The following is a 13,007-nucleotide window of genomic DNA, read 5'->3' on the forward strand; positions in this document are numbered from 1 at the left end:
CGTCCGACATGCTTTGCAGTCAAACTCTTTTCATTTGCTCTGCTTTAATCTTCTAAAAATCTTGATTTTTTTTGTATCATCACTCTCAGTCTAAAAAATAGCCTGTTTACAGAGAAAAAGAGAGGACGGAGTGAAAAGCGCTGCTCGCAGAACTTTTCCTTGCAGCGTTGGTGCAGCTCTTTTTGCACATTTCAGAAATCCCTCATACACCACTAATCTATATATTTTATTAACTCATCAGCCTTATAAATACGTTTAAAAAAGAATCTCTAGTTTTAAATATTCCCCTTGTTTTTTTGCAGTTTATTTTTCAAAGGTTTCTTTTTATGAAGCCAACCGGTGGCAGCGACCTGGCCGGCATACACAGCCGCTGGGAGTCCCATAAAGCCAACTTGTTTATCCCTCGTTGGCTGGCTCTGACAGCGGACTGCCAGGCCCTGTTTCATGTGTAATTCAACCCTGATTTTTACAGCGCTTTTTTTATTCAAAAAGAGACTTCCTCCGACTGACCGGCTGCCACCAGAGGCCGGGAGGATGAGTCGGTGCGGGCACAAGTCCTGTCTGGTCCCCATTTACAAAGGATCATAACTCTAGCTGACACCAGATTTTTTAAATTATCATTTCCCTTTTAATTCATTTTATTGGAGGAACTTTTATGTGCTGTGTTGACTCGGAACCTCGGAGGCTCAAAGTGACTTAGAAATGGACAAACAAGTAGAAACAGATGATGCTTATTCGCCTATAAATGAGGATGTGTGTGTGTATGTTTAGGATTATTCCCACACAGGCCTTGATGACTTTATCTGTAATTGATGAACAATTTCTTTCACAGCAGATAACTTCTGAGCAAAAAAGAGCCTTTCAATTCTTTTTTTTTTGTGACATAAATTCTCCCTCAGTTCAAACTAGCTGGCAACAGAAGCTCACACAGTGTAACGCGGTGCACATGTTGCACATGAGGGAAACTCACAGTGCAGGGAAGACCAGAACCAGAACCAGAACCCCTTCAGTCTTGTCTTGTTTTTTTATTTTATTTTTAAATGTTGTACCTTATATGTGTGTGTGTTGTGCAGAGAAGAAAACAACTTTCCATCTCTCTCTCTTTCTCGTCACACACACACACACACACACACACACACACACACACACACACACACACAGCATTCCCTTGCAGGCACATTTTTGTTTATTGAATTGCTGTTAATAATTAAGAAATTTGAGCTTGGACCTCGAATGTGGCACCAATTTGTAAACACAATCGAATTAATTATTAACTGATTTAAAAAAAAGAACACAAGTCTTACTGAAGAGCAGCAGCAGCGTTGTTGGGATGTGACGGACGGTGCGTAAAATGGAAGCAAATGACGGGGAGAGGAGTGTGTGTGTGTGTGTGTGTGTGTTTCATGTTAGATATAAAAACACATCTATATTTAGGCTTTTTTAAATGTAATATTTAGGTTTGTGAAGAGAAGTAGGAGCCAGCATCAGTACACTGGCTCTAAATTTTAATTTCCCATTCATCCATAAAAAAAAAAGAAAATCATTTGAAGCCTATGAAGCATATCTCCTGACGTCATTTTTTCCTCTTGTAAATTTTCAATTAACGATCCTATTTATTTGTCCTTTATTATTATTATTTTGTTCCTTTCTCCAAAAGTGTGCGTTTCTTCTCGCAGGGCCACAATGACGCAGCACAAATCTGCAACCTTAAAACATAACTCTTTATTTTTTCATTGGATATTTGTAATGTGTTCAGTAGCTCTACTATGCAGTTCATATATATTCTCATATATTGTTTTCACTGGTGCGACATTTTAACTGATTCCTTCCCTCTGCCCCCCCCCCCCCCCCCCTCCCCCTCCTCTGCCCGCCTGGACGCTGACCCCTGCTCTCCTAACACCCTCTCAACACTAAAGTATTACCCTACTCACCTTCTAAACAATGCCTTAGTGGTAAGTCCTATTTAGTCCCTACTTATTCCGCATTAGGTGTTTGTGTTTTTACATACTCCATCTTGAGAAAATGTTTTTTTTTTTTTTTGTGGGGGGGACGAGTCATAAGTTATAGTCCTGCAGGGCCCGTGCGGGAAAAAAGTGTTTCTTTTGCACACACACACACACACGCTCCATGAAAAGTTGCATTTTCTCTTTTTGTTTTTTTGTTGTTGTTGTCCAGCCTGTTATTGACGATATGGTTTGAACCAGACGTCTTTTGTTTTTTAATGTTGCAATGCAGGCACGCTGTAGCGAAAATAGACCCAAAAAAAACTGTCTGCAGCTCCGACCACGTTGTGTTTTAATGTGCGCAGAGGAAGGTCCGGAGATAAATATATGTTTCAATACAAATATGATGCTATATTTATGGTATTTGAATTTGACAGCCTTTATTTTGAAATTTGTCGTCTTTTTTATTTTCAAACTTGTGCTGCACTTTTAAAAAAAATTCCAGGGCCACGTCTTTGTCACGCAGCTGCAAGTTTCCTGTTTGCTTATTACGTCTATACAACAGTCGGCTATATGGCAAATGTTTTGTCCATCAGAAGTCACCGCTGCTTTGAGGTCACCGTCTCGGCGCTTATTGCACCTGTGTGTCGCTCCGAGAGGATGTATTGTGTTTTTTTTTCTCGTCACTGCCGCTCGTTATCGAAAAGCAGTGTTTTTACTGAAAATATATTTTGAAAGTGAATGTTATCAATAGCTGGACTTTGAAGAGTTAGCTTTACATTTACAAACGGTTTGATAATGAGGTGGTCCCTTACACGTGACCCCCCCCCCCCTTACCCCTCCCCTCTGTCTCTTTCCAAGGCCTGCAAAATGAGTTGGAACAGCTGTTCAGTGGATTCAAAGCTGATGGAACCACAGTCTGAATAAACAGAAAATGTTAGATTTTTTCAGAATAAAAGACCGCACATAGATATGCATGCGTCCCGTACACACGGACATGCAAACACGCTCCTAAAGCTGTTGGTTTCTTCATGCCGAACCCAGAGCTAAGTCCCGCCCCTCGAACCCAGACCCAGCTCCGACCGGGGGTCCGACAGCTATCCATGCTCCCTGGACTCCATTTTAGATTCATTTTTCAGCAGGGTTTTGTGTATTTCCAGCCAGTCGTGGTTAAATAATGAAGATTAATGGTGATACTCGTAATGTGGAGAGGTTGGAGAGATATATACGTTTCTAAAACGTTTTCTACGTAAAAACTTGTGGAGCTAACATTAGCACATAGTTAACGAGCGTTAGCACTTCTATGCTACGCTAGCTACTGAAGGTATACTGGATGTCTACACATGCTGCTTTTGTTTTTGAATGATTTTTAGAGTTGAATATAGACCTACCCAGCTCTACAGTCTGTCTCGATCGCCATGTGATGTGATGGTTCACTTTAACACCGTGATCTGTAGGCTTAAGCCGCGTTCCGGACAACTTGGAACTCAAATAATTCCAACCTCCTACTAGATAAAGTACAATGGAACGACACTCAAAGGCAGAGTTCCAACCTGTGAACTTGGGGAAAATCACCTGGGAAAATTCTGACCTCCGAGTTGTCTGGAACGCAGCAATCGTTCCTATCTTTATCTTTTTTTTACAACCTGTTTTCACCACTGAATCTCTTTGGATAAATCCTTTAAATGCATATTGCAGACTCTTTTGTCTGCTCCTCTCTGAAATTGCTTTTTTAGTTGTTGTTTTTTTACCAAAAATGAGATAATATTTCTGCAGTTAGTGACAGTGTGGGCTCCATGGTAGCGGTGAGTCACTATTGCTGGATTAGCCGGGATGCCAGTAACCAGGCGGCTGTGTTTCTCTTTAAAATCTTTTTAAGCCAATCGCTGCGGTTTCACATTAACTAGCACCACAGTCACATAGCGAGGCCTTAAGAATTGGTCTCGTTGCCCGTAGGCTTAATTATGGTATCACTGCGGGTTTCGGTTCAGTTGCACACAAGTTTAATCGTCTTAATTCTGCACATACGGCCTCAGTGTAACTAAAATAAGTTTAGTCTGTGGATAAAAGCGAGCCGGCAGCCAGTAAAGCACTCGGCTCTTGGACACCAGACAGAAGAATGAACTCATCGTACACTTGATTGACAGGTGGGGCGGATCCATTGTGTTCTCTTGTAACCGAGTTGTGTGCCCGCACGTGTGAGGAGGGAAGACCGGCGGGAGGGTTACGGCGGTGAAATCGGAGTCCCGCGATTGGCCGTGCTGGTGTTTTGTGCCGCGCAGGCAGCGCCGGATCTTTTCCCCCTCATCACGGGACGCCGGGAGGTCACGATGCCAGACGCTCGCCACGGACATCATGTTCCTTTTACTTATTCATTCATACCACGCAGCCAGTTACAGGGCCAAGCCACCGCAAAAACCAGCACCATTAAAAGACTCAAGTATTTTACACACTGAACTGTGGCTTGGCCCATTTAAGGTGGTAGTTGTTGTGTATTTCTGCCCTGGTGCCGGCAGCCCTGAAACAAGGAGGTATAGCATCCCAGAGCTTTTTGTTATCTTTGCAGCTTCAAAATCGGTAGCATGTTGTGGATTATTTGCATTCTGAGCATATAGCTGAGAGGCTTATGAAGGTTTCTGTGAATAATGCCTTTTCCAGCGATATACATTTCTCTGTGTTTATTGTCAGCTGGTGACTGGGGGCCACCGTGCATCAGCAGGATTGAATTTACGGCAAATCTTGCAAAAAAAAAGAAATTCAGAGCTCTCGTCGTCGTCGGCGAGGACAAAGACGGGATGAGCCGGGCGCGTTTTGGCAGCGGGCGATATAGATTTGAATTAAGTAGCATGTAGTTTTTTATCTCAAGCTGCATGCAGAGAGAGGCAGAATCCAACTGCGTCTCATTCAGTATCAGCACAGCTGTCCCAGCATCCGTGGAGAATGGATTCCTCCTGCTATTGCCATGGGAGGCTCCAGCCAAGAAGAATGGGAGGATATCCAGTGTGTGCGCTTGTGTTTTAAAAGGAAGGAGTGAGAGGAGAGAGTGAAACGCTGGCGTGTCTGTCTGTGTGTGTGTGTGTGTGTGTGTGATTTTGCATGTGTGTCATGTTGTCTCCACCCGCCTCACTTTTCCTTCGCTCATGTCACCTCTGGCACGGATTAGTCTTTGGCACAACTCTGGCAGTGCCCGCGGCCCCAGTGCGGTCCTGTGGTCGCCGATATGTTGTGCTGTTGCCATGGCTACTGAACACACACACACACGGGTGCTAAATTACATAATTGAGCGAGAATATACAGAGGAACCGAAAATACTTAGTTTACAATATGAGAGCAGAGAAAGGGAGAAAAGATACCCTCTCAGAAATAAAGGTGCTTACTAGAACCATAAAGTGTTCTTTGGCTTGTCCCCATAGGAGAACCCTTTTTGGTTCCCGGTGGAACCTTTATAACCTTTCAGAGGGTTCTACCTAGAACCCAACATAAAGGGTTGTACTCAGAACCATCTGTGAAAGGTTCCACCAAGAACCTCATATGAGCACTGCTTGAAGTAGACTGGTACTCACAGGTATCTAGAACCCATCCAGTGACAGAGGGTTCCATCTTGAACCCACCCAGAGAGTTTTCACAAAAACCCTTGTATAATCCAAGGATTCCATCTAGAACCCACCCAGAGGGTTCTACAGAGAAGACTTTTATGTTCATGGGGTTTCATCTAGGAACCACCCAGGGTTCCTCAAGAGGCTCCTAAAGGTCCTGGGCTGATGTGGTGAAGCCAAACCCACAATAATCATAGTTAACATTCATAGTTTTTCAGGGGGTATGGGCAGAAGAACTTTCTCTTCCAAAGGGGTTCTATTGGATGAAGTCTTCTCAATCGAACCGACAAGAAACCCTTGAAAAACCCTTTCTTTAGAAGCCAATGGTTCTGGGTAGAACCTCAGCCCTTCAGGAAGAACCTTTTTCAACCCGTAGAGTGTATAGAGTTTTGTGTGTATGAATTTAGAAACCACCGAGAGAAGTAAGTCTTTACCAGAACGGACCGTAAGCAGAAAAACAGAAAGTTAATGTTGAATATTTGAGAGCGTTGTCATAGCTGAGCTTCAGACACACCAGTACAGCATGTTCCTCCCTCTGATCCCAAGTCTTGACTCTAACAACAACTGTGCCGCCATTATGTGGCTCTTCGGAACGTTGTGACAACCAATATGACAGGGCAATTGAGGGTAAGGTGTTGGCGGTGACAATTAGCGGTGTTTGTGTGTGTGAAAGAACGACACACAGTGTTTGTATGACAGAGGGTGTGGCACCTAAGGTTTATACAGATGAGACACACACACACCCACACACACACATATTTCTTTCTTTACTCTCCTCCTTCTCCTCCTGGGCTTCAGTTTGTTTTATCGGTTTTATCTTTTGTCCGTGAGAGTATCAGCGACATGTCACATTCAAGCCGCCATATTTCTGCCACGCTTTGCTTGCGCTGGAGTGGCCTTCGAGGGCAAAACTTTTGAACTGCAAAGTGGCGCATCATTTAGGATTCATGAGTGTGTTGTAGTATTTAAAGTCACCCATACAGAATTGTTAAGACATACGCAAAGAAATGCTCCGCACATGCATCATTCTGCACAGTGAAGCTCAAACATCCAGCAGAAGGAAGAGGCAATCAGCAAAACATATATAAGTGGCACTAAAAATAAAATAAAAACGAAAAGAAAAAAGACGGGCGATGATGGATGTGTGTTAAACAAATATAATCTATTACATGTCGATTCATGATCATATGAGAATCATATATTTATTTTCTCCAAAGCTACTAGTGTGAGGCCAGCAGCATAAGCTGTCACTGCAGCAAAGGATTTCAGTCAATAGAGTCATATTTCGGGTTGGTAAAATGAATGATTGTTGTATATTCTTCAGTGTTTTGCTAGTTTTGTTCCGTGTCTGGTGCTAAAGAAGACAGACCGAGAAAAGTCTCCGAGTGTACTTTGTTCGATATTTAACTAATGCCAGTGTCAACACACGGAGCGAACGTTGACAGCAAGTAATTCTCGGCTCTTCCTTTTTAATCAACAAGTGACGTTTCAGTAAAAGATATTGAATTTCTAAGATCTTTTATTATGTTCCTCAGAAGAGGAACGCAAAAGGGCTCGTCACCAGGGGTGAAAATGCGGAGCGTGCGACACGCCATTGTATTCTGGCGTGTCGCAGGTCAACAGAAATAGATAAGAGAGAGTTGTTGTTGTTGTTGCGGATCATTCGCGGCCCACTCAAGGTCACTTCGGTGTGGGCAATCTGAGCATGTTGTTTGGCCTGTCCTGCCTGTCTGTCTGACCTACATCTCACTGCGCCGGCTAAATATATACAGTAGGCCCCTCCATTACAAAGCTTGGATTAATCCAGATGAAATCTGAGCACCGCGTCACTCTCTCTCTCCGCGCATTTGACTGCAGCCTTCTCTTCTACAAACTTCCAACTCAGTCAGTCCAAAAAAAATAAATAGCAAAGAAAAGAAAGGCAGATACAGACATTCACACAAATATGGCACACGCATGCACATTATCATCTTGTGAATAAGACCGGAGCTGTAGCCACAATAAGTCCACCCATTCAGAAAATGAAAATCCTCTGCACATTTGGCGCACACAGTGTCTGTTTGAATTCAAAGCCTAACTATGTATATAAGCTATATTTTGTTTCCCTCATGCATAACGCACCTGCACATACTTAATCACACAAGGCACAGGTGTGCATTCTTTCAGATAAAAATATCACACCCGGCACGACATGTGTTACAGCATGAGAGAGTGTGTGTGTGTGTGATACAGGACAGTGGTTTCCAACTCTTTTTTTTTTTTTTTTTGTCTGATGTTCCCCCCACGGCCATATCGGATAAACTCAAGTGAATATGATTACTTCATTTTTTGGGTCAATTTGCATTTGTAGAATGGCAGAAGCTGAACATTTAAATAATTTAACCATTACTTTTAGCAAACTATTTCAACAGTTTAGCCATCACTTTTAGCTAACTATTTCAACAGTTTAGCCATCACTTTTAGCTAACTATTTCAACAGTTTAGCCATTACCTTTAGCTAACTATTTCAACAGTTTAGCCATCACTTTTAGCTAACTATTTCAACAGTTTAGCCATTACTTTTACCCAACTATTTAAACAGTTTAGCCATCACTTTTAGCTATGTCAACAGTTTAGCCATTACTTTTAGCTAACTATTTCAACAGTTTAGCCATTACCTTTAGCTAACTATTTCAACAGTTTAGCCATCACTTTTAGCTAACTATTTCAACAGTTTAGCCATTACCTTTAGCTAACTATTTCAACAGTTTAGCCATCACTTTTAGCTAACTATTTCAACAGTTTAGCCATTACTTTTACCTAACTATTTCAACAGTTTAGCCATCACTTTTAGCTAACTATTTCAACAGTTTATCCATCACTTTTAGCTAACTATTTCAACAGTTTAGCCATCACTTTTAGCTAACTATGTCAACAGTTTAGCCATCACTTTTAGCTAACTATTTCAACAGTTTAGCCATTACCTTTAGCTAACTATTTCAACAGTTTAGCCATCACTTCTAGCTAACTATTTCAACAGTTTAGCCATTACTTTTACCCAACTATTTCAACAGTTTAGCCATCACTTTTAGCTATGTCAACAGTTTAGCCATTACTTTTAGCTAACTATTTCAACAGTTTAGCCATTACCTTTAGCTAACTATTTCAACAGTTTAGCCATCACTTTTAGCTAACTATTTCAACAGTTTAGCCATCACTTTTAGCTAACTATTTCAACAGTTTAGCCATCACTTTTAGCTAACTATTTCAACAGTTTAGCCATCACTTTTAGCTAACTATTTCAACAGTTTAGCCATCACTTTTAGCTAACTATTTCAACAGTTTAGCCATCACTTTTAGCTAACTATGTCAACAGTTTAGCCATCACTTTTAGCTAACTATTTCAACAGTTAAGCCATTATCTTTAGCTAACTATTTCAACAGTTTAGCCATCACTTTTAGCTAACTATTTCAACAGTTTAGCCATTACCTTTAGCTAACTATTTCAACAGTTTAGCCATTACTTTTACCTAACTATTTCAACAGTTTAGCCATCACTTTTAGCTCACTATTTCAACAGTTTAGCCATCACTTTTAGCTAACTATTTCAACAGTTTAGCCATCACTTTTAGCTAACTATTTCAACAGTTTAGCCATTACTTTTAGCTAACCATTTCAGGTATTTCTAGTTAACTGATTTTAGCTAACCATTTCATTTACCTGTCTGTGCTTGCTAACGGTTTAGACTTCTCTGCTCGCTTTCAAACTAGTTTTCACACACTTTGAATCACAACACTTATGCCACATTTCCACCGCATGGTTCGGCTCGACTCGAATCACTTGGAAGCCTTCCTCTTTGGTTTTCCATTGGCACAAGTTGTGGATAGTAGGCTACTTGGTATTTATTTTTGGTACAACCTCGCTCAATGTTCCAAGAGGGCTGAGTTTATACTAGAAGGTGGAGTTAAAACACTGCAGACCGCTGATTGGTCAGAGAGAACCCATCATGCGGGTTATGACGGGTTCTCTCTGACCAATCAGTGGTGGCTACTATGTTAAGTGGAAAACGAAATTGAGACAAGCTCCTGGTACCAAAATTGAGTAGAGTTGAGGCCCACCATGCAGTGTAAATTAGCCATTAATAGGTAGATCTCTTATACACGTGGCAATTTTGTATTTCTAAAATGTGTTCAGTTGATCTTTCCAGGGGCTTGAGTACCTCTGGTTGGGAATCTCATATTAGAAGCCAGCAAAACACACATTCAGTAATTAATATATGGCTTCCTGCGTTCCCTCCATCCATCCATTTATTACCAGGCAAAGCAAACATCCCTGCACACCTGGTGAAGCCTAGAGAGGCAAATGCAATCATTTGGACACAAAGGACAAAGACTCCATCAGGCCGCAGTTAATTGGGAAATGGCGGGGGCGGTCGTTCAGCCGTCAAAGGGATGACATCACGCAGTGACACCGCTACATGATGTCACAGCATTCATCATCTTTTCACCGCTTCTTCGGCCTTCCTTTAAGTAGCGGTGGGATAAAGAGGCATTGGTTGGCTCGTTGATTGTACCTCGAATTTCCCCGAGGCTTTCTTTTCATCATCACGCTGCATTACCTCATGCCGTAGCAAAAGGCGAAACAGTTCCAAGTAGAGTCCTGGATATGTTGATCCGGCACAGGAGATGAAAACCGACCATGCAGGAGTATAATCCGCATCGGCTATTTAGGAGATAAGATTACGAGCCCCGGCAATGATTATATCCACTACTTCAACCCGGCATTAACATTTGCTTTTTTTCTCTTTCCCCGGGAACGTGGCTCAAAGGCTTGTGATTGGGCTTGATAGGCATTTATTGGGTTAACGTTGGGAGGGAAAGTCTTTTCCTGTCCCGGGGGCGGGTGGAGGAACGTTGACGCTCGGAGGCTTGCGAACCTGCGAGTCAAACAGTAATGAAAACAGTTGTGACCTGATTTTCAAGAGCTGGAGAAATAGAAACACAAGAGTTGATAGGGCAAGGAGGATTTTTAGTTACAGACAAAGCATGTCAGGCAACAATATGTTGGATGATTCTTTCCTTCTTTTTTTCTTTCCCTTGCCTTTTTTCTTCCCTTTCATTCTCTCCCCCCTTACCTTCCCTCTACGTTTTTTTGCCCTTATATCTAATTCGGCCACCCCCTATCCGGCAAGGAATCGCTGTCACCCCAGGGAACAAAGGGGCTCTTCGGAGCAGGAAGTTGGCGCGGGGCCAAGGGTGGAAAATCTATACTTGGTTGCATAATATTACATATCTTTACCTCAGATGAACTCTTGTGAGGAGGCCTGGCAGCTGTGAGCAAACAGAGCCGGAGGGCGGGAGTTTATTAACTGACTCCGTTTGTGTGGAGGCGTGTGTGTCGGGTATGAGTGCGCGCTCTATGCTTCTTGTGACTTGTGTTCGCCGGCTGGCTGAGGCTGTTTCGAGACCCCCCTCGACAGTCGAGCAGTCGAGCAGAGTGCAGTAGAGTCAAACAGACCCCTTGTTGAAATAAAACCAGAGCGGAGTGGAGTGGGGCAGAGGAGGGCCGAGGCCGAGCAGGGCTTCAGGATTAGACCCGAACACGACTCTGCGGCTTCTCCTTTTTGGCCCGGTCGACCCGAGCCATCCCCGACTCGCAGCTGCGCCGTGCTCCGTGATGTAAACTTTTATGCTCTGTTTAGGCTCAGAGAAATAGCTGCAGGATTAGTGTGCGTTACATGGGAAAGTTGTGTATTTGACTGGAAAAAAGAATTCAGCTCAGGGTGAGGATTTTGTGTCACTGCTGAGATGTAAAACCCAGATGGAGGCCCCGGTTTTAATGAGTTCACGGTAGCGAGGGACAAACTCCGCTCCTCAAACGCCCTTTACCGCAGTTTATGATTTCGCAATCGGCCTCTCCTGTTATTTAGACGTCTGGTCCCTGAAAAAAACAAAAAAACACACTTTTTTCATTTTGTTCTCGAGCTCTGCTGAAAGGGAACGGACCCTGAAAGCATTTGAGGCCGTCCGACGTGTCAAGCTGCTGTCAGTTAGTGCGAAAAGCCCCACCGTGAAACTCGAACCGGGCCCCATTATGGTCATCATCTGGAATAAAGCGCAATCATCTCCGCCACCTGAGCCAAGCTGCGGAAAACGACGCTTGTAGGCCTTCTGGGCCTGTCTGTTAGAGTCGCATACCGATTCACATTTACCCCATTCATCTGAGTTACTTACTTTTTCATCCCTCTGCCTTGTTTTTCCCTCTCTCCATCCGCACACCTGAATAAAAGTATTTCCAAGCTGGAGTTAGGACTCATATGGGGACAACAAATCGACCGTATATTGCAGCCACGCTGCGGAGATTTATGATGAAAGTGAATAGGGATGGTGTGTGCAGAGGTGCATATTATGGGGCCTTTTTTTTGTAACTTGGAGGAGCTGAAGGCCTTGAGAATGATGTAGAGGAGTGAAACAACCTGCAGAATCATTTATTTCAGCTCAGAAAGACTCGAGAGAGAGAAACACGGCAATACGGAGGGAAAGAAGCAAAAGGGGGAAACGGGCGGGAATGAAAGAGGTCTGTGTTGTAAATATGGTAGACCGGGGAGCGCTCCATGTCCTTTTTTATTTCTCCTTGCAGCATGATTTGTTTGATTTACTCTCGATCAATCAGCGGAGGATGTGTATAAACGAACTTGAAGTATATTTGAGAAAAGCCTCTTTATGTCCGTGGCTGTTTGTATTCTCCTCTTACTTTCCTTGGAAGCGGGCTGTGATTAAAACCGGCGATATAGGCGTATTGTGTTTCCTGGGGGATTGGAAGGAATGCAGAATGCATCATAACCATATTACACTAGTTAGGAGCGGTGCGTGTTGCCAAGCCCCTGGATACAGGAGAGGGTAGACGCAGCTACACTGAAGGGGGAACCGAGTCCCCGCGAAAGAGCCAGAATCCCACAACTGCAACAACACCAGAGGACACCCGACACCGGTGGACTGTGTTTGACATTTCGTATGATACACACAGCACCGAAGACTCCGCTGCGTAAAAAAAAAAAAGACAGCTTTTTCGCTCTCTGTGAAAAAGTTAACAGAGGAAACCCACGGTAAAATAAAAGCAGGTTCTGTGTGGATGTGCGTCCGAGCGCCGCAGAATCTGTTTGGCATTTTTTGTTGTGAGGGAAGCATGTTGCTGGTGGGACTTTGGCCGGCACAATCCCTCCTCTGTTAAAACAATGCTGCAGTTGTCCTCCCCTAACCTAATTACTCCCTCCCGGGGGAGAAAGGCAACAGCACCAAATCCCATAGTTAGGAGCTCTGATCTGGGCCCTGCTGTAAGAAAAAGGCCTCATTCATCTCCCTCCCTCCTTCCACCGCACATGAACAGACCGACACACACACACACGTTCCATTTTTTCTCTCTGCGATCGGGTTTGACCTGATGGAAGCTAATTACGATCCAATACTTCCTGATATTTCTCTTGATATCT

The 13,007-nt window shown here is 43.3% G+C and overlaps 1 protein-coding gene across 5 annotated transcripts in view; it reads left to right on the forward strand.

Annotated features, from left to right (window-relative positions):
* nfixb (nuclear factor I/Xb) overlaps positions 1-13,007 on the forward strand; it is a 135,087-nt gene that overhangs the window by 20,003 nt on the left and 102,077 nt on the right. For 2 of the 5 annotated variants that reach the window (XM_076082895.1, XM_076082897.1), the window contains one exon: positions 1,917-1,952. The exons of the other annotated variants lie outside the window; for them this stretch is intronic. In XM_076082895.1, the coding sequence (XP_075939010.1) occupies positions 1,917-1,952 (36 nt within the window). The remainder of the gene's footprint in view (positions 1-1,916; positions 1,953-13,007) is intronic. 5 annotated transcript variants of the gene reach the window in all.

Source organism: Anarhichas minor, unplaced genomic scaffold (genome assembly GCF_050575085.1).
Source record: "Anarhichas minor isolate MPS153535 unplaced genomic scaffold, ASM5057508v1 ptg000007l, whole genome shotgun sequence".
NCBI lineage: Eukaryota > Metazoa > Chordata > Actinopteri > Perciformes > Anarhichadidae > Anarhichas > Anarhichas minor.